At 46.3% G+C, this 21,220-nt stretch overlaps 1 protein-coding gene across 2 annotated transcripts in view; it reads left to right on the forward strand.

Annotated features, from left to right (window-relative positions):
• Positions 1-21,220, forward strand: part of NTAN1 (N-terminal asparagine amidase) — a 279,397-nt gene that overhangs the window by 70,527 nt on the left and 187,650 nt on the right. Inside the window, exons 3-4 of one of the 2 annotated variants that reach the window (XM_078663196.1) lie at positions 11,211-11,276; positions 17,417-17,525. In XM_078663196.1, coding sequence (XP_078519322.1) covers positions 11,211-11,276; positions 17,417-17,525 — 175 coding nt within the window. The remainder of the gene's footprint in view (positions 1-11,210; positions 11,277-17,416; positions 17,526-21,220) is intronic. The other variant, XM_078663197.1, reaches the window with a different exon arrangement.

Genomic DNA, 21,220 nt, shown 5'->3' on the forward strand with positions numbered 1-21,220 from the left:
TACTCGAGCAGCAGAAAACTACAGCTCGCACTGTGCAAGATGCCGTTTTCAATGCTTGCACAGTGCCGGATGCTTGTCCGCACTGTGCAATCATTGAAAACGCATCCTGCACAGTGCGAACATGCTACTACGCAGCTCGCGTAGTGCTACGCGAAGTTCGCGTAGTGCGAAGTGCACTTCGCGTAGCGCTACTTCGCGAACTACGCCCAGGGTTAGTCTATAGCAAGCGGGTGGTAATGAGAGCTATTAGCCAATTGGCGTTTGCACTCTACATCATAGTCATATATTTATAGAGTTGCCAAGGTGTTTGCATGCCCAAATCAATTTCTTTGGTGGCAGTTGCAAAATAACACATGCTGCATCTATTAAAAGGATAATGGCCTTTGAGAGAGGATAGATTCCAAATGTCATGCTGGTTAGAGTATTCTAAGGCCCTGTTGGGTCTGGTGTGTACCTTAAAACCCTCTAAGATTACATCCTTCTTTGAAAATAAATGGAAGTTGAGCAAAGTTAAAGCAGCCTATTATGAGTACTCGCCTGTGTTTGTTAATTATCTTTTAAAGAGAGTTTGATTTTGTAGAGTTGGTCATGACACATGTATGTATGCCATTCCAAGGTTGTTTATTAGTTTCCAAAAGTGCATCACAATTCATATTTTCATCTCTTTTCTTTGGCATTGTTTTTTTTTTTATTTTTTATTTTTTTATTTGCATTTTGTTTATAACTCAACAGTACAGTCATGTAATTAGCCGTACTCAACCCCCTAGCCCCCTGCCCACCCCTCCACAATCTTACTTTGCTGTTACGTTTCATATCGTACTTGTTCAATGTCCGTAAATTCGATGTGCAGGAGTCTCTCAGTGTCCCCCACCCAGACCTTCCTGGAGGTGGCCAGGTAGTCCTGTAACCTACATCTGTGCTCACCTCCCTCCCAACCCCCCATCCAAACTATGATAGTGGCGCCACCTGGACCAGACTTTACGGAACTTCCGTGGACACTCTCTAGCTTTATAGGTCACTCTCTCGGCAGCCATGTAGAGGTCCAACCCTCTTCTCCATTCCTCTAAGTCTGGGGGAGTCGGTGACCCCCAGTATTTCGCTATGTCTCTTTTGGCTACCACCAAGGCCAAAACCAGAAAGGTTAGTGTTAGACCTGGCACCTTGGCGTGAGTCTCCCTTCCTCTTTTTGCTGATGTGCCTCAGATGTTTTGCTGGTGTTCGATGCTCAGGGCACTGCGCCACGGCCAATCCGTGCCGCAGTGCAAGTGCTCCCAATGTAAAGTATATGTATAATTGATTTCCACGATTGGCTTATTTGGTTTACTGTCAGTCCCCAGTAACGTGCACGAGGAGTGCCGGGGCTTGTAGATACAAATGCTGCTAGTGGGCCTGCAGCGCTGGTTGCGCCACCCACAGAAGCGGCCTCGTAAGACATGACTCGGGTCCGCCATTGCAGATCCCGCGTACAGTCCCGTACTGTCACGCTGACTGCGCAAGTGCCCACACTTCCCAGTCCCTCAACCTTCCCTAACCTCCATATCAGTCGCCCCTATGGTAGGCCTACGGGCAGGGTGCATTGAAGCGTAAGGTAGGACAAGCCTAGAGTGTGGCATGTCCTCATAGTGAATTACCGCCCTTTTCGTTCTTCACTATGGAAGGGCTACAGGTTCTCTTAGGCCAAGATGAGCTGTCGGAACTATTATACGCTATAGTCCCGCCAGACTCCGGGAACACGGTAGCATGTCGAGTTTAGTATGCCTGAACTCAGAATAATAAGATACTTCCTTTAGTAAGGTTTATTTTAATATCCTGTGTTTGCAAATGCTACTTTTAGAAAGATCTCCTTTGCGCCTAACTATTTAGCCGCCTCTGCCAGGATGTGCATCCGTTGTCTGGGTTTGTGTGAGTGACAGGGCTGGGAGATTCCCGGGGACAGTTGGGACCCCCAGGTGGTGAATAGGGTGCTTACACCGGGATGGGTGGGCGGAGTAGTCCTTGACTCTGAGTAGGGTTGTGCTCCACCACCACAATGCTGGCTCCACCTCCTGCGGAGCGTCTGATGTCTCTGCCCGCACTCTGAAAGAAGACGGCAACTTCCTGTAAACAGAGTACTCCAGAACCGGGTTGAACTAGGCTCAGGCCCCCTGGCCTGCAAAGACAAAAGAAACACGGTATAAATATCGGAGCTCCGCTCCTTACAAATCAGATCCAGTTTTGACCACGACGAACCTCTGCCTGACTAGAAGGACCAAGGGAAGTTGAAGGACGGAAACCGGTCTGAATCCTGTAAGACTGGCCTGCAGTGGTGCCTTGCTGAGAACGGAGAGGAAAGGACCAGGAAGGACTTTGTAGACTTGTGCCTGAAACGATCTCCAAGGGCTTGATCGAGAGCTTGCCCCCTGAACGGAACCCCAGGACCATTGGGTTCTATCTGCTTGTGCCCGTCTGCTGTTGGGCCTTAGTTCTTATTTCCTCGCCGGAGTTGTGACTCGGGTGCCTTCGCCCCCTCCCAGGTCGTGACAGCTCGGAGCCTGGTCGCCCCGCCGTAGAGAGCCCGCTCATCCCTGAGTCGCTCTCCGCTTCAGTGCCGGGCCGCCCGCTCTCCTGTCACCTCGCCGCTAACGGAGCGCGTTGGGTACCTCTCATCTTCCCCCGCCGGAATCTGCACGGAGCCCATTCCATAGCCTCGGACGGTCCGTACGTCGTAGCGTACCCGACTGTCTTGCTTTGCCCTCCTGCATACCAAGACCCGTGCGGCACCTCAAGAAAGGCCTCCCCGTACCGTGGTACCAGACGCCTGGTGTTGCACCTGTCTTCCGTAGAACGTGACGCCCCTCACAGATCCATGAGTACGACCCGGCGTGCTAAGAAGTAGTACGCCCCGCAGGCCTGAACGGCGCCTCGCCCCGTGAGCTGCATCGACCCCGGATCGCCGCAACCCTCCACAGTCCTGCTCCTCCACCTCGCACTTTGAGGGGGACCTGAGCCGGAGAGATCCTCTGGAGAACCGTCGGCCTCGTTCGGAGTCCGCCCTCTCCAGCCGCGTCTGAAACGCCTCGGACTTCCACAAGCAAGGTACACTTGAACTCCGCCCCGAGTTCACATCGGATCCAGGGTCCGCAACGTTCTTATTTCCCTGTCATTGTACCTTGCTGAACAACGAACATTTAAAGACTAAGTCTTGCCTATTATAATCTGGTGGCCTCAAATCGTTAAACGTTACATGGTCTTGTGATAATCCTGCTTAAATCTATCTTTTATATAAAGTATACGTATTTTTGATACAAGTACACAACTGGTGTCCATTTGTGGTGGGTCAGTGGGTTTACTGTGTGTGATCATAAATGCTTAACTTACTATCGCCCTGAGGATTAGCCTTGTCTGCTCGCACCACACTACCTAGAGGGTGAGCAGGGGTTATTCGAAGTAGTAGTTCCCTTGCCCTGATGTGGAGCTGAGGGTCCCTGCTTGTCACAAGTGCATACCTGTGCCAACCAGAGACCTCCGGTTCCAACATTGGTACCAGCGGTGAGGATTTCGGATTTGCATTTATGATTTATATACAGTGAATTACTGATCACCACGTAGTGAGAGCAGACCAAATAACGAGCCACAGATTACGTCTTTGCCGATAGATCTCCAATCTCTAAAACCATGCCTGGTTCACTCCCCGTGAGAGCACTCTCTGTTATCTCTGGAATCGACGAAGTTGACTGGGAAGGGCTTGAGCAGATGAAGCTTGATCAATTGAAAGCCCTGTGCGAAAAGTTCCGAGTCTCCCAAGCGGGCTGCAAAACCAGAGCCCAGCGCATCAAGGCACTAACAGCTTGGAAGGAGTCGAGAGAGCCAGAAAATCAGGTGGTAGTGGATCCACCCGAGAGCCTTATCGAAGTGCCGGGAGGTCTGTCGTCAGAAGAGCTGGCGGACAGGGCCGCAACCAGAGCGCATGAAGTAGAGATGGCCAGATTGAAAGGACAGATGGCAATGGAAGACAAACGGCTCCAGCTGGAGCATGAGATACGACTAAAAGAATTGGAGCTGAAAGCAAAGAGCTTGGACGCAGCTCCTGGTGGCAGCACAACGCCAGCCCAGGTAGAGTCAAGGGTCTACGTACCAAAGGATGTGGTGAAGGAGTATTTTAAGGGGGGATGACATAGGGCAGTGGTTCCGGGCCTACGAGGTAGCTATGTCCTCCCACCGGGTCCCTGAGAAAGACTGGGGAGCGGGGTTGTGGGGACCGTTCCTGACCGAGGGGCGGGATACCCTGCTAGATCTTCCTTCTGAAGAGTCCAACTCCTACCCGCACATGAAAGATGCCCTGATGAATCGATTTGGGTTAGCTCCTGAAATGCACCGACAGCGGTTTAGGAAGTGTGTGAAGATTCAAGGGGGTACGTATGTGGAGTATGTGACCTTTTTCTGCAGAGCGCTGGATGGTTGGGTGAAGGGCAGTAAAGTAACTGATTTTCATGGGCTGCTTGATTTGATGGCATGGGAGCACTTGTCGGATAATTGTTTTCCTGAGTTACGCCACCACCCAATCTAAGTCATCTAGTTCTCCCACCTCCTCTTCCCATGTATTTCTAAGTTTCGCCAGTTCTCCCAGCATATTGTTGGTTAGGGTTTTATAGGTGAGTGAGACCGCCTTTCCCTGAATCTGTTCTTGCAGGAGCCGACCCTCCAATGGTGAGTACTCTAGGAGCCCAGTTAAGAGTATGTTTTGTGCCCGCCAAGCATGGCGTAGTTGCGTGTATTTGAAGAGCTGTGAGTGTCAAAGCCCAAACTCCAACTTTAGGGTCAGAAAGGATTTCAATTCCCCCTTGGCGATCACATCTCCTATGGTGGAGATTCCGATGTCATCCCATTGTGTAAATCCCCTAAGTTTATGGAGTTCAGTTAGCCATTTGCAGTGCCATATTGGTGTCTGCCGGGTGGGTTTCTTATCCCAGCCCGTACGTTTCGTGGCCTTGTTCCACGCAATTAATGTAATAACAGTCGCTGGGAGGAGCGGCTTCCGTCCAGAACCCCCATACAGATAGTGTAGTAGGTTGTGTGGGGACAGTTTGTGTCGTTCTATGGCATATGTGGGGTGGTCTGCCTGGGTATGTAGCCACTCATTAATCGGGGTCATGTGTTCCGCCCAGTAGTAGGCTTCCAAATTAGGCAGCGAGATTCCTCCACTGTATTGGTGTCTCTGGAGAGTAGTCAGTGCTATTCTAGGTTGTTTACCTAACCAGAGAAAAGCCCTAAGATCTGAATGGATTTTAGGCAATATCGTGTCCGGGAGTGGATAATATTCATTTTGTAGAGCGTATAAATATTTGGGGAGAATAATCATCTTATACATAGCCGCTCGGCCTAAGAGGGTGAGTGGCAGCTGTCTCCAGCAGTCCATATCAGCTGTGGAGTTCAGCATGATCCTCTCCAGGTTTTTCTGAAGCGATAGTTTCCAGCTCCTCGTCTGTGCAGGAGGGGGGAGGGCAGTCGTTCACTCACCAGCCGCCGCAGGCGTCCCCCGGACCGACGGACTCCCGATGTTGTATTCCCCCGCGAGGGGTGGTCGTCGCTGCAGGCGGTGCGTATCGATCGGCGGTATGCCTCGCCGATGCTGGTCTCAGCCGCACGGGTGGTGTCAAGTCGCCGGTCGCGGGAGGCCCACCGAGAGATGTTTCGGGCGTCCCTGCCTCCCGGCCTCTCCCGGACCGCAAGTCCTGTAGCCCTCCTCAGTGGCAGCTCCCCCGCAGTCCTCGCGCAGCCCGTAGCCGGGCCTCGGCCGGGTGCTAGGTCTCCGCCGGAGGCTCTCCCAGCCCCCGCCGCCACCGGCAGCCCCGGCGCCCCCAACAGCAGCTCACCCTTCTCACCTGCTCTGGTTGCATTCTTTCATTCAACACGTCTTATATGAGGCTTGGAATTAGCAGGCAACAATTGTTGAACTACCCCTGTGCCATCTTGATATGGAAAACATTGCCCCATATAGTACTTAAGGTCTGGGTTGATCCAGAGGGTTGCTATGCGTTGCCAAACTAAAGATCAATGGGAAGGTACTATGTATAAGATCAGTGCATACGCTGGTGGGTCTGAAGTTCGCCTTCCTTCTTCAACTCACTTGTGTGTTGATGGAGATAGATACCGCCAACATCCTTATAGGCAGGAACTGGAACCTGGCCTGAGATGAAGTTTTAGACCACACTGGTCCTATTGACACAACCAATAATGTGGGCGGAGCCCTCCTAGAAGATCCTGGGGCTGATCATGGCCACAACATATGGCGTCCTTAACATTCGACTGACTGTGAGTACACATAGTTGTCCCAGGTTCATGACACTCAATCACAGTTCTATTTCTTCCTGATTGCTCACCCCTTGCTTGCCCTTCTATGTGAGACTTCCATAATAGAGGGTGCATTTTCGGAGCTCTCCACTATTGCCCTGCGGGTTCATCTGGGCCAGTCCTGGCTAATTCACAAGCACTGGCATCGCAACTTGCCCTGCTACATAACTCTGTGGGCAAGAACCCACTTAAAACCCACATGCATACCTACCGGGAGCACTATGATGGTTCAGCCCTGACATTGTGGGATGCAGCAAAGGCAATTATCAGGGTGGCAGCTGATGGGGATGCTGCCCTGTCCAACAGGCAGAGGGAGCAGCATCAGAATGTGCTGGACGTGGATATAGCCCGCCTCACACTCTTACATGGCCACCAGGCGCAGCCTTGAGAAGACGCGCATTGACCTCAGTATTCTCTTTACCTCCAAAGCCGAGTATGTGCTACAGAGGTTGAAGTACTGGCACTATGAACAGGGAGAGAAGGTGGGACAGCTATTGTCGGCGCAGCTTAGGTAGAGAGAGGTGGGAATGGCAATCCCCTCTAACATCACTGACGTAGGGACGCTGGTCACTAAGTCGCAGGAAATCGCAGACGCATTCGCATCCTACTAGAAGGTCCTATACTTCCCAGAAATTGCCCAGGGACGAACTCAGACAATCGCTTTCTTGGATAACATTCACTTAATGTGCCTCTCAGAAGACGGCAGACAGCTGCTTAGGGCATGATCACCAAGGAGGAGATGGCACAGCCACCTCAGACCTACCCTGTCACAAAGCCCCGGGTAAAGAAGACTTCCTGGCAGAGTTCTACTAGTGGATCAAATCTGGGGTGGTGGACCACCTTCTTGAGGCCTAAGCTGAGGAAGATGTGCGGATTTCAGTTCTCCCCAAACCAGGAATGTGCCCTCTCATTGTCTGCAGTTATTGACTCATGTCCGTACTTAATGGGAATGTCAAGGTACTGGCCAACATTCTAGCTGCCTGCCTCAAGAGAATCCTCCCCTCTCTTATTCAGCATTTGCAAGTGGGGTTTGTCCTAGGCCGCTCGTTACACAACCAACTCTGCACGTTAGCTATTTCTCCTTGCGATAGCATCTTTAGCGGCGTCCCTGCTCCATTTGGATCAGATCATAGGTATTTCAATGCCCGGAGGTCCTCCAAAATCGTATCTATATGCAGATGACATCTTGCTCACCCTATCGGCCTTACCTCCATCCCTGCGGTGCTGGAAACCATTGATGCCTTTGCAGCAATATCCGGCTGCAAGGTGAACTAGGGAACGAGCAAGGCCTTGCAGCTGATGCGGTTCACCATATGGGTCACCGAATTGGTCCCACCTGTACCTCTCTCTCTGGGGACAGACTCAAGCAGGGAAAATGATTACCCTCCCTCGATTCAGGTATATGTTGGGCATGCTTTCCTAATTAATACCCTTCTCAATCCTCCACCAGATAGACAAGATTAGTAAGGCCTTCATCTGGGGTTCAGCGGGACCTCACCTGGGGATCTGAAAGTTTATCGCCCATAGATCAGCAGAGGGAGTGGGCCATCCTTCTTTGTAGTATTACAGCCTAGCCCTACATCTAGCACAAATGGGTAAATGCACTTCCAGGTCCAAGACCCCCCGTATGGGTCGTTATTGAACGTAGACTCGAGGATGACTCGTTGGGACTATAGACACTCTGTCTTCCTGGCCCCGCAGCCGGGTCCCTCAACCCCTGCAGAAAGCCATGTATGCCACCTGGATGCGGACCCACAAACTCCTTTTGGTGGACAAGCATCTCCATGACAAAGCTCCCCTCTGGAACAATGCTGGTATCTGCATGGGGGGGGGAGCATGCTTGTGGGGCCTCTGGAGTAAAGCTGGAATTCTAACCCTCACACTCCAGATTTCCGGCGGTGAACTCCAGTACTTTGAGATGCTACAGGACGAATTGGGCCTGTTGCATATCCAACAATGGCACTTCACACACCTGCGTCAATGCCTGCTGGGCAAACTGGGTCCCCAAAGGGTGCTCTCTTACCCTAATACCTGGGGTCAGTTTAAAGGTGTGATGTCTCTATTCTACAATCCCTAGATTTGCCACCTCCCCTCCTAGCAGCAATTGGTTAGCCTCAGGACGACCTGACAGGCTCGCCTGCAGGTGGAATATGATGAGGAGGATTGGGCAGAACTCCTGGTGGGCCTAGACCGGGGAGTCCAGGAGGCCAGTATGAAGCTCAGTCTTTTTAAGAACGTTCAGGCCTGGAACTGGACTCCGGCATGGCTTCAGGTTGCAGGGTTGCTCCCTCACTCTGCCTACTGGCTATGCGATCACGCGCCCTGTGATATTGTTCATATCTTACTAGATTGTCCTACCATTTGCCCCTTCTGGGCGACTGTTGGGTTTATTTTCTGGAAATCTATGCATTCGCTCTTGCTACTTCCGGACCCCCTAATTCTTCTCCATGACCTGGCGGACCTTTCCCAGCTGACCTGCAATACTTGTCGCTTGTCACTTCCCTCACGGCTGCCAAAATCTGTATCCTGTAACATTGGCGTTCTCCACAGCTGCCGTCAAATGAGGAATGGCTCACGGCGATGTACAGAACCGCATCCTATGAAAAGGTAATTTACAATTTAAGGGACAAAGCAGACCTTTTTCTTCTCACATGGTCCCCCTTTTGGCAGGATTACCTCCTCCGCCACCCCCAACTTGCCCAGACTCTTGATTCTTCCTCACCACTGACCCCCCAGCTTGTCGTTGCACTGTCCCCCACTTTACTATACCTGGGCTTTGCCGGACCGGCCCACTTCCCTGCTTTCTCTTCCCTGCTTCGTAGTTTTTTCTTCCCTCCCTTCTTTTATTTCTGCCAATCTTCCTGTCTTCTCTTTTATTTCCTACTTCTGTAGCTTATTTTCTCACCACTCCCTCTCTTTCTTGTATATCAGTATTGTTTGGTATCACAATCAACATTTGTATCTGAAAATGGCTCCGTGCTAGACTTGGATGTCACTGTATTTATTGTTGTTTCTCAGTACTTTTATTCATGCCAATCAAAATAATAGCTGCAGAAAATAAATACTTTTCTGTTCCTCATGAAGAAGCTCGAAGAGATACTTCAGGCCTCCATTTTGAAGGACTGTCTAACCCTGTTATGGCAGGTGTTTTGAGGGATGACACATCAGCAGTTCCCTGTCCAGTCTCAGGTTGCAGGGTTGATCATTTCTCCCACTGAAAGGCAAACCTGGAACTGAGAACTGTGATTTTAAGTAAAGGTTCCCGAAGAAGAAACTTCACAAAGTTGCAAAACAAATACTTTTGCAACGTTGTGAAGTTTCTTTTGTTTCAAACTTTGCAATCTTTATCGCAATCTTTATCAACTACTTGAAGTTTTGAAGCAATGGACTAAGAAAAATATGTCTGCCAAAAAGCTAGGTTTGCTGGAGAAAAACGTTGCAGATTAGTTCTTTTGCAAAAACATTTGTTTTGCTGGTAACCTCTGCTGCAAGGCTGAAGTTTTCCAGGATTGTAAGAGAGGTTTGAAATCACAACTTAATTTAAGGGTTCCTTGTTGGTTTGCTTTTAAATGAATGCCTTGTCTACCGCCAGCGTTAAGCAAAGTATCTCTATTCTAATGAGTGTTCTTTCTGCCTTGGCCCTCTCAAATAAACTTGTTCTAAAAATCTTAATTCATGATATATGGGGGCCATATATGAAGGCTCCCTGAAATTATTTCATTATCTGAGGAATTGACAATAGGACTATAAGCATTCTCTCTTTTTCCTTTGATTCGCTTATTCAGAATTTATTGTCTAGGGCCCTTTGTTCTAGGTGCATGGTAATTGTAAAGTACTTTATTCTTTCCCTCTTATGGACTTTTTCATATTCTAATAGGTATATCTTGATTTATTACTTGCTACAGCTCTAACAGCTGCACTCCATTACTTCTCAGAGAATATTCATAGAACAGTTGGGGTAGTTCTCCTGTTGACGTTCTTTTTTGTAAGTGAATGAGAGCTCTCTCCTTTACTAGGTTTGTCTCTCCATTCTATAGTTGCCTTGAATTTTAGTGTAATCACGGACAAGCCTGTAAATAATTAATGAAATACATACATACTTGTGCCACTGATAGCTAGTATGGGTAAATAATTTTGTGGGTTCCCGGAGTTCTAATATCCTGCTACAGAACAGGAGGGCATGATAGCTTTTGGGTCCAGAGGTGAGGCTTTAGGATGAAATACATGTACACCTTTAGTCTTCTTTCTGTTCTGTTCTGTGCTGCTTAGCCTTCTTATTATGTCATGTGGTATCAAAGCTCTAGTTACTCACAGGTTCTAAGCATAGTTTACTTTATTTGAGGGATTTTGTTCCCTGTGAATCGAAAAAATATATTCCCTCCTTTTTCGCTGCATCAAGGCCACTATTTTGGGTTAATTTTACCTTAAGTAATGCTTATGTATTTAGATGTGGATGCATTTTAATCTTTCCACTAGTGTAGAGGTATGGATGAATGAATGTCGTAGAGCGTACAGGTTAGTTATTGTAGAAACTCTTGTACTGTAGTTCTTGGGCCGCTATTAATCCAGTTGACTGATCTGCCTAGACTACTCTTCAGTGCCGGACGTTTGCCTCCATCTCTGAAAACGTGTCAGAGATTGAATTGCAGGGCTTCAAATGCTCACAGTCTTACTCCCCTAGCCTCTCTTTTTTAGGCAGAATTGTAATCCATATCACAGCCTACATTAATAGATATCCAACCAAGGCAGACCATGGCAATCCAGATTTTAAATTTCTGAGATTTGTAGATTTGATGGTTTGGATTACATACTGGTTTTGCATGTGTTAAACCACTGTAACAATAACAATGCATACCAAATTGCTGTTGTATTTTAAACAGGTTCGGTCTCCTTTCTGGGTTCTGAAGATGCAACAACTTGCCACATATTGGTGCTCAAACATACAGGTATGATTAAAACAGATGGTGAGCATTGAAAATGGCTTAAAGAATGTCTTTTTAATTCCATGGTATTCCTCTGTGGACTACATAGCTCAGCAGGGATGAATGCCTGTTGCAATAAATGAGTGTGCTCAGTGCAAGTTACAGGTTTGAATTCTGTCAGGACGCATTCCTCCAGTTGGGAACATTAGTATAATTAAAATGGGTTATTAGAGGTTTGGATGGCTGATGAAATGTAATAAGTCAGTCATAATTGAGGCCATTACCTCCAGCAACAACATTCCCTCCAGCTGCATGTTCCATCCCCACCTTCCCCAAAATACCTTTTTGATCTCCCTCGCAGCCCCTTTACAGTATATGCAAGACTGCTCCACCCTCGACTGCTACATGTCCAGTTGCTATTTTCCACAGCGTGCCAGCATATCACTGCTTACAAAACGTTTATACCACGTTAATAAAGAGTGTCACAAACCCAAACGCACCACCAAAATTGTTTAAGAGACATCCTTAGTGCAGATTATGATGTAAAACAGATCTTGCTTCTCTAGGGACTGGTCTTGAACTAAAAATTCTATCTGGTTAGGTTAGGTTAAAGTTTGATAGAGCATAACACGTTCACTGGTAGGAGCGTCTTGACGCTGCAGTGAAGAACACCAAAAAGCTCCACACCACTGACCTCCCAGACAAGATGCAGAAAAAAAAGACAGAGAAAAGAGCCAGTACATCCACCTCTTTACGCAAGGTAAGAGGCTGAGAATTCCCCATAATGGCCCGCATCCTCAGAAAAGGCACAGCCATTCAGAGATTTCTGCTTGAAAACGGAGACCTCAATGAACAAGCATTGGCATAGCCAATAGGTCTCGCTTTTGAGACCTTATAAGTATTTAGTTATGCAGCACAATATCCTTGGTGCAACAACAACTGTTGCATGGCTAAACACTGATAAGGTCTCAAAGGCGAGACCTATTGGCTATGCCAATGCTTGTTTAAACATATGCTGATACAATTTTGTACAATCTCACACATACACACATTCAAATACACATACACTGGTGAAGGCTCGCAGACACACAGAAACAATATGTACATGCTCTCAGACAAACACATCAGGTGAAACTTACCCGAGGCAGTCCTTGACATGCACTTGTGTGTGAGGTTTTGTTGGTGTTTGGTTGCACCTAGTTCCGGGATGTAGTTTAAGGAGAACAGTGTACAGAATAGGGGCGTTGGGGCAGAATGAAGGGGCAGGAAAAAATAGACGGGGTGAAAGTGAAGAGAGGGCAAAGAAGGGAGAATAGATTGAGATGCAGATAGAAAACAGAATAAGGCGGGTGAAAAGATGGAGAGAAGTAATCCAAATAGGTAGAGGGGAAGAATAAGAGAAAGAGATAGGTTGGGTGGAGAAGATTCAATAGAAAACCTGGGAGAACAAAGAGGGCACAGTTAGGGGAGAAGGCAACAATGAAACAGAAGAGGACAGGAAGCGTAACCGAATGGGAGAAGAAATCTGAATAGAGAGCTAAGGCAGAATTCGAATTGGGGTCAGAAGCTAAAGAAAGAAATGGTAGAATGAAAGAGAGACAGAATACATACAAGGCATGCCCAAAGATTTCCAGAAGAACGCCTCATAAGCTGCAACAGTTCTGGAATTCAAGGAGTATTTCTGGAAAACTGTTGCAAGAATGTGGGGGCATGTCAGCATGCATAATTGCACATGCCTCACAGTTTTGCATAGTGAAATAACATTGCCTCTGGGCAGTGGCACGTTGTTTCCTTCCACGTAAGAATATACATATTTCCATGGACATATCTGGATATATGTATTAGAATTTAGGAGTGCTAGTCACCTTTTGGAAATACCTTGCAGTCGCTATTTGAGCCATTTGCATTGTAAGATCAACACCTGCAGTGGATGCGTATTTGGGCCTCGGGAATTTTCTGAAAAGGGTGCAAGGGGACGAAGGCGTGGAAGGTTTTTGGAGTCTCGCTGGTGACATAGACTAGGAAGTGTTCTAGGTCCATGTGCCAGAGGGATAAGAACGGGTTAATCGTTCCCAAAATCCATGTTTCGGTTTAGTGTAGAAAACGTGTTAAATGTGAATGAAAACAGGATTAGGAATACTTGGCGTGCGTTTATACTTGGGAATCTTGATTTTCTTGGAAGCCAGTTGAGCGGCTGGAAAGCGACGCTCCATCTGGAAGTGTGCTTGGCGCTCCGCCTTACAGTTGCTTCTGTCCTGTTTGATGAGGAATACAGCCCGCTGGCCCATAAAAGGAGCTTACTGTTGCTTGGGGGTTAATGAGGGATGGTTTAAGGTGTCCTGCTTTTATGTCCCTGAGAAGGGTCAGCGGTGGTTCTGGCAGCCTCGGCAACAGTATGAAGCAAGGAGATTTACCCGCGGAGTCTAACAGATGTTGATCCGGGGTCAGTACTTCTCGTAAATTAGTTCTGAAAGGATGTGTTACTTCTGGGTCAGCAGACATTGCAAGAGAGCAAAGCGGGCGACTAAAAGCAATAACTTACAAAGTAAACACTGCCTGGAACAAGCGACCCAGATTTTGTTTCTTGTTTTGCAAGTTGTGTGTGCGTATTTCAGACAGATGGGGGCTCGGGCCGTTGTCTGTCTTTGGGTTAGGAAGCACTTTAATGCCAGAGGCTGGGAGCGAGGCAGGCATTTTAGACAAACCACTTCAGTGTGTTTTGTGTGGGGATTTTTTTAAGTACCAACATCTTACTGAGTTGTCTCCCTCTGATAAGCTTGAAAACCGATCCAACGAGGCTGCCAAAAATGAGCACCTTGAATTCTGGAGCCCAGGGCTGGGATCGGACAAGCAAAGGGGTCGGGGGTGGCGACGGCGGCAAGCACGCAAGTGGTGCGGGCGCCCAAAGTTAAACAAGCATGGCCATGCGGCCGTGGGCCAAGACATGCGCTGATGACGAGAGAGGAAGCCAGATGGCGCCTCTGCTCGTAAGCGTGCACCCGCGCGCGTAACCGCACGCTCTGGGCTACAAAGTAGCATTTTCTGAAGCCCGTTTACTGAAAGTCTCGCCATAGCAGCGTATGTGCTGGCTCAGGCGAGACCTAAAAATGGATCCTTTGACCTTAGTGAGCGACCATGGTTCTACCACTGAAAAAGTTGAGAAAGAGGGAGGTATCTGGAGACAAAGACTGCTTCATGTACAAAACAATGCAGTCACTGACCAGCAACCAATTCAAGGTGACCAGAGCCGCCAAAACATTGGCCCGGATTTACAAACAATGTGCTCTGAGTTTGCATCTCTGAACCTTGCATGAAAAGTTTATTTTAGATTTACTTTCCAGCACAAAACTTTACTTTGCACCAAGGTAGCATTCCATGGGTGGTTCATGGCCATTCCGATTGAACCATCCATGGACTTTGATGCATTATACTATTTACTAACAATACTAAACCGGGCTTTGCACCTAATAATAGTGCCTCTTTGAAGCAGGTGTTAAAAAGGGGAAATGCTTTTATTTCTTATAACTTTTCCCACTTTGCATGTGTGCTGTACTGTACAGTACACATCCAACGTGAAAAAAGTTTTATAATTAGTGTAAACATATTATTTGATACTGGAAGTGTACCCTTCCAGTAAAAAATGTATGCTTGCCGTGAAGTAGTCGTCTTTGTACCGTAGTACAAAGATGTGTGCGTGGCACTCAGCGGGCAGATTGTACAGCAGAATTAAGGAGAGAGCATTACCACCATATGTTAATAACTATGTTGCTTTCCTGCTCTTGCCCTCTTATGCAGAGAGCTCTTACGCAATGTTCCAAACCAACTTTGAGTGCTGCACTGCATTATTGTCATCTTTGTACATCTCGGCCATGGTCTCTTAATTTCAAACCCATAGCTAGCCTGGCGGCAACATTTAAAATTCAGTGTAGTTTATTAGTCATACATAAATGTAGGTCCAATTTTACACAGAATTATAGTAGTATAACCGCACTTAGGTTTAGAAATTCAAAATTTACTAAATGAGAAAAGGTAAACAAATACAGTATGCATTTTAACATACAAAGCTGGAAAAACACACAGGCTGACTGCAGCATTGGCGTGTTCGCGAATAGACAGTTAGATTTAACACCAAGATTTTTAATAGGGATGACGAGTAGGCTTAGAAATCTAGAGACGAAGGCCAGAACAGTAATTCCATAAATAAGAAGGGTCTCATACGGACTCGGCTCCATTGAATTTTACATCCAGCTCTTGACCTTTCCAAGCACCTGTATAAAAGAGTAGCAGTGCTGGCAACATCCCAAGAAATATTTCAGGATAACCTTGTAGTCATCTGCATACATAACGATTCCCAAACTAAAGGACTGGATTAGATGAGCCTAGGGGTCCATGTAGAGATTGAAGAGAAGAGGGGACAGCATGGAGCACTCAGGGACTCCACAAGTTAGGTTCTGACCAAAAGGAAGAAGCAGGAAAGAGTTCTGTCAAAGTCAGAGAAATAAGACAGTGCTTTACCTTCAACATCCAAGTTGTCAAATCTGGCAAGCAATTTCTAGTGTTTCACAATATGAAATGCTGCTGAGAGGTCTAATAAAATCAGGAAGGCAGGAATGTTACTGTCAGCACAATGACACAGTTCCCTCACTGCTACAATCCCATTGCTGTAACCAGGGCAAAAACGGACCTGTACCGGATGTAAAAGCTGATTAGCTTCATTCAACCATGCTTTTTTCAGAAGATGATATGCCGCTTTTTCCAAGAGTTTAGCCAGATCAGGAAGATGTAAAATGGGGGTGATAATTAGCCATATCATCAGGGTCCAGTGAAGATTTATTTAGAAGAGCACTGGCACATGTGGACTTCAAACTCTTAACGCATCTCTTATGTTAGGCCGTGACATTAAGTATGGCCATGGGCTGAGATTATCCTAATAGAAAGTCCTTATGAGTCTTAGAAGACCATGAGGGTTTGCTACTGCGAATCAAGTATGAAACGTTTGCTGTGGTAATAGAGCAAAACTGATAAAACTTTTCATATGGGTAGATAAAAAACTACTGAGAAGGAGAGCATGGATGTGTGACCAGTAAGGATGTAAGAAATGGTGGTAATTTTACTCTCAAATAAATCTTTGATGATATTATATTTAAGATTTGAAAGAGAAGGATCACTCAGCCTGGGTGCAGCCATATAAGGAGTGTTAAAGATTTTGTTTGAGAAATATGCTGCCTCATGTGTTTTATTGATGCATTTATATGCATGATTAAGACTGAACCACTCAGTTTTTAGTGATGGATTGTAATTGCAATGCTACAGGTGTTCTAAATTGCAAAGGGAACGCTTATGTTTCATAAGATCTGTTGACAACCAACAGCAGTGGGGCAGTCCTATTTGTGAGATTTCTTCATCCGAGGCACTAGCTTGTCCAGAGCTAAGCCAGTATGAATATTACAGTTATCCAGGGATAGTTGGGGGTCATAGACTGAAGGAGTTGATGCCATGAATACACAAGGAGCCAGTGTTCTGACTGTGACCTTTTTCCATTTACGGTTCTCCACAACAGATGCTGGCTGGTGATTTGCTATGCCAACCTCTGAGTAATAACAAGAAAATGGAACTCCGTAGTGGTCAGATTTTGGAACTGGGATAGTGGGTAAGGCTGGCATAAAGACGAACTGGAACAAATCATGTCCAACACAAGCTCTTTAGAATATGTAAGAAGGGGAACACACATATAGATAAACCCTCTGTATCCTTGGCAGGAGCTGTTAATGCTGAGTTATCAAAGTGAAGGTTAAAATCACCCGAAACAAGCATATGGGCTACCTCCAAGTTAGCCTGCAAAGGTGCAGAGGCTAGCGGATAATAAACCTTCACCCCCTGTCTGTTCTCCAGTAAAAGATTCCAGTGAGTGACGGAAGGATCAAAAAGCTTAACTGAGAAAGTCTCAAGTGCTGGGAGAGAGCGGTAGTCTAATGTAGTACACTTCAAACCATTCTTGATTTATAAATGAGCTGTCCATCTTTTTGGCTTGAACGTCACCTTTTGTCCAAGAAAATGTACTTTTCCCCGCTTTACAGTCTATATTGATATGCACCCTTTTTAGCTTTGTTGACTGTCCAAAGTACTTGTACCATTCAGCTAATGTTTTATTGCACTTCTTTTAGGAAGTGGGGCTACATGTTTAGCCCACTTAGATGGTTCAGATACGAAAGCAGAGGTCACAACAATAACAAGTAGTGTGAAGTCTTTTTCTAGCAATGCAGCGGATGGAAGGTGAGGCATATCTTAATTATTTTTATGATTTTGGTAACAGTGTCATTTGTACTCATCATAATGTGGTTTGTTAAACTGTTAATTTATCAGAAATCTAAAAAAGAACATGGATTATATTTGAAAATAAACAAATTAGAATGAAAATTGTTTTTCCACTACTTTGGTGCTTCAATTGGTCTTTTTCCAGCACCGTACAAATATGATCTGCTTAATATTCTGATGAGTGAAAAGAACTGTAGTAGGAAACCTGAACTCTTCATTCTGCCTTAAGGCACTTCATGACCACCGTATTTGACATGATCTTGAGTTATTGAAACAATTAATTTCTCCAGTTATAAGAAGACGATTGGATAGTCCTCATCGTAAAGAGGCCAGCTAAACATTGTATTAAGGAAAAACCCACAGTGCATAAGCTTGCACTAGGTTTCCAGGAAATGCATAATTCAGTGTAGTTTTAGAGAATATCTAGAGTCACAACCAGGTCTATGACATTAACAAAATGATAGTGTTTTTTTATCGTCTGCTGTAGTGGGGTGAATACTGTTTTCTCAGTGATTTTTCCTATGCAGCTAGGAGATGTGGCAGAAGATGGTGGGGTTGTTTGGGTTCAGTGTTGGTTTCCTCGGCAGAGGAAAGAAGTTTATCACTCTAAGAAGTGGGTAGGGAGGGCTGAAAATATTTGATAATGATTGACGGCAGGATGTCACCTTTATTTATGGTTGCCTTAAGTGAGCTTAGGATGTCAATGAGCTCTTCATGCAGGAGGCGGTTGTCTACATGGAGGTGGAACGATGAGAGATTGGAACTAGAAAAAAAGCTGTGCATTTGCTGTTGATGTAAGATCTAATGTTGCCAGTGTTATCAGCGAGGATGTTTTATACTTGTTAGCTGATTAAGAGATGGAAACATCTAGGAGTGGATTGATGCAGTGCTTGTCTGCTTTGAAAAATGCTTTGTTCCATTGTTGGTGGTTCTGTAAAAGAGTGCTTTGATTTGAATGATGAGGGCTGTGCATACAGAGTAGAGTGGTTTTAGTGGGTGTGGTCATTGGTTCATTTGAGTTTATTTTCCTATCTATGTGTGATGCCCTTATTTTTTTGATTTGTATATAGTGCTAGCTAGACCCAAAGGTATCAAAGTGCTTTATATGTATAGAACAATATAGATTCACGTGTGTCAAAACAGTCATAAAAGCACAGAACCTTGTCAGAGAGTTCTTGGGAACAGCAGAGACTAGAGGATCGCATTTTAAATGAGGTGTTGAGTGCTAAATGAATTTTCAGTTTTGTGTTGTAGACTTTGCGAACTGTGTCGATATATGATGTGGTCTAACTAGTTTTCAACAGGAATACAAAGTAGAGGTGCACCACATCAATATTGTCATATGAACAAAAGTCCCTTTCAAATTATAGAATGTGTTCAATTCTTCACTTTCTTTTCTTTTCCTAAAAATGTCACACGTAAACAGGAAAGACAGCCAACTCATTTCATTGTGTTCAATTTGTGCCGATAGCCGCATTAACCTGTTCCCTTTTCTTGTGTTGTTACTCCACTTATATAATATCTCCATAATATCTTACTGAGTCGCCTGGAAAACATTGGGATCAGTGATCTGGCCCTTGAATGGTTCCGCTCGTTCCTGACGAGCAGGTCCTTCCGTGTCTCAGCACCCCCGTTCACCTCCCAATCACACTCTATCGGCCAAGGAGTTCCGCAGGGCTTCGGCCCTCAGTCCATCCCTTTTTAACCTATATGTGCAACCTCTTGCGGCAGTGGCTAAAGAATGGGACCTCACGCTGGTGTCGTACGCCGACGACACACAGCTGGTAATCACCCTCACTGAGGCACCCTCTACCTCTGCCACAAGATTCAGGGATGGACTGGCTGCAGTCGCCCATTGGATGACGGCTAACTGCTTACAATTGAACGCAGGGAAAACCGAGGTGCTGCTCCTGAGTAAGAACCCCAGTTGCTGGAACGACCATTGGTGGCCCCCCCTGTTGGGCCCCATCCCTCCTTCTAAATCTCTGGTTAAAAACCTGGGAGTGTGGTTGGACTCCTCGCTGAGCTACCAAACTCACACCAAAAGAGTAGCAGCTACGTGCATTGGGCTGCTCAGAAGCCTCAATCCCATTTTAGGGTTCTTCAACCCCAAAACACGGCAGCTCATAGTCCAATCCACCATCCTTTCCCGGTTAGACTATGCTAGCGTACTCCTGCTAGGCGCTAACAAAGCCGAGACAACCAGGCTTCAGCTAATTCAGAATTCTGCGGCTAGGGTAATAGTTGGCCTTCCCAGAAGATGCTCTGCTAGAGCCACCATACATAGACTCCACTGGCTTCCAGTGGAAGCCCGTATCCAATTTAAGGCCCTTATCACTGCCTTCAAAATCCTCAAAGCTGACGGCCCTGAACTCCTCCGTCCGCTTCTAACGCCCTACACCCCCCAGCGCAATCTTCGCTCCCTGGGCCAACACTTGCCGTGTCGGGGGTCGCTCTTTCAGACTATTGGGAGCAAAACTCTGGAACTCCCTTCCCCTGAATATCCGCCGCCTTGACAACTTGTCCGCTTTTCGCAAAGCAATAAAAACGCACCTGTTCCCACTACTATAAGCCCCCGCCCTCCCCACCCCCTCCAAGTAGGCTATGCTATGATTCTTAGCGCCGGGACGCCCCGTTGCTGGGGCAGCTGTCGCGCTCAACAAACCCGTAACATAACATAACACTTCACGGGAAGTGAAGGGGACAGGTTTGTGTGGCTATTAGCACTAACTGAAGTGCCAGTGCAGGGACGATTGGCCCAAATCCTCCATGTTGCAGTACCTTGCAATGGAGATTAATGAATACTGATCAATAGATAATAGTGGAGGATTGGAAAATGTAAAGAAATGTGGCGTGGACAGTGGGTTGGATTGATTTAGACCACCCACGAAGTGAATTCAGCATTAATGTGAGTGTAGGCTCTTTGATGTACCCGGATTGGAGAATTTGATATTAATATTCAATGTGCCCTGAAGAAGTTTTTATGGAAAAAAGCATTGTCTGTCTTCGCTGTATATGTGTGATGTTTTTAAGAAAATAAAATAAAGCAAAGAATTGAACACATTCTACAATTTGACTTGGACCGTTTGTTCATTTGACAATATCGCTGTAGTGCATCTCTATTTTGTGTTCCTGTACTGCCCTTAATTTAAGGGTTGCACCTTGGTAGCAAGTGCTTGTAGTCAGTTCATGCATATAGGAATTGAATTGCTGACAATTACTTTCCTTGAACACGGGAAGAGTGCTGCAATCTATGGTCCACTGATTTTTCTCTATGTTGCATATTTTTCAACAGGTTGATGATATCTTCTTGAAGGGCACCTATGGTGAGCTTTAAAGTAGTCCAATGTGAGTTTTTACCTGGATTTCCTTGAGACAGTGGAGTAGTGTGAAGTAAGGAGGAAGGGATGGCAAAGCGGTTCATCCAGTCCAGGAATATTCAGTCCCTGCAGTGGATTTTGGGGGATGCCAAATAAGGTTGAGGGTGTTTCCTTGGGAATCGGTGGCTTTGGTGATTCGTTGCTAGATTCCCTGAGTAATGAAAATAGTTTCAACGGATACTTTCATTGTCTTTGTGCTGGAGTTGGCAGACGAGGTTGAACTTGATGAGGATTGTAGGTTACGGTGCTGGACAGAGGTGAAGATAATGAGGT

Source organism: Lissotriton helveticus, chromosome 10 (assembly GCF_964261635.1).
Source record: "Lissotriton helveticus chromosome 10, aLisHel1.1, whole genome shotgun sequence".
In the NCBI taxonomy this organism is placed as follows: domain Eukaryota; kingdom Metazoa; phylum Chordata; class Amphibia; order Caudata; family Salamandridae; genus Lissotriton; species Lissotriton helveticus.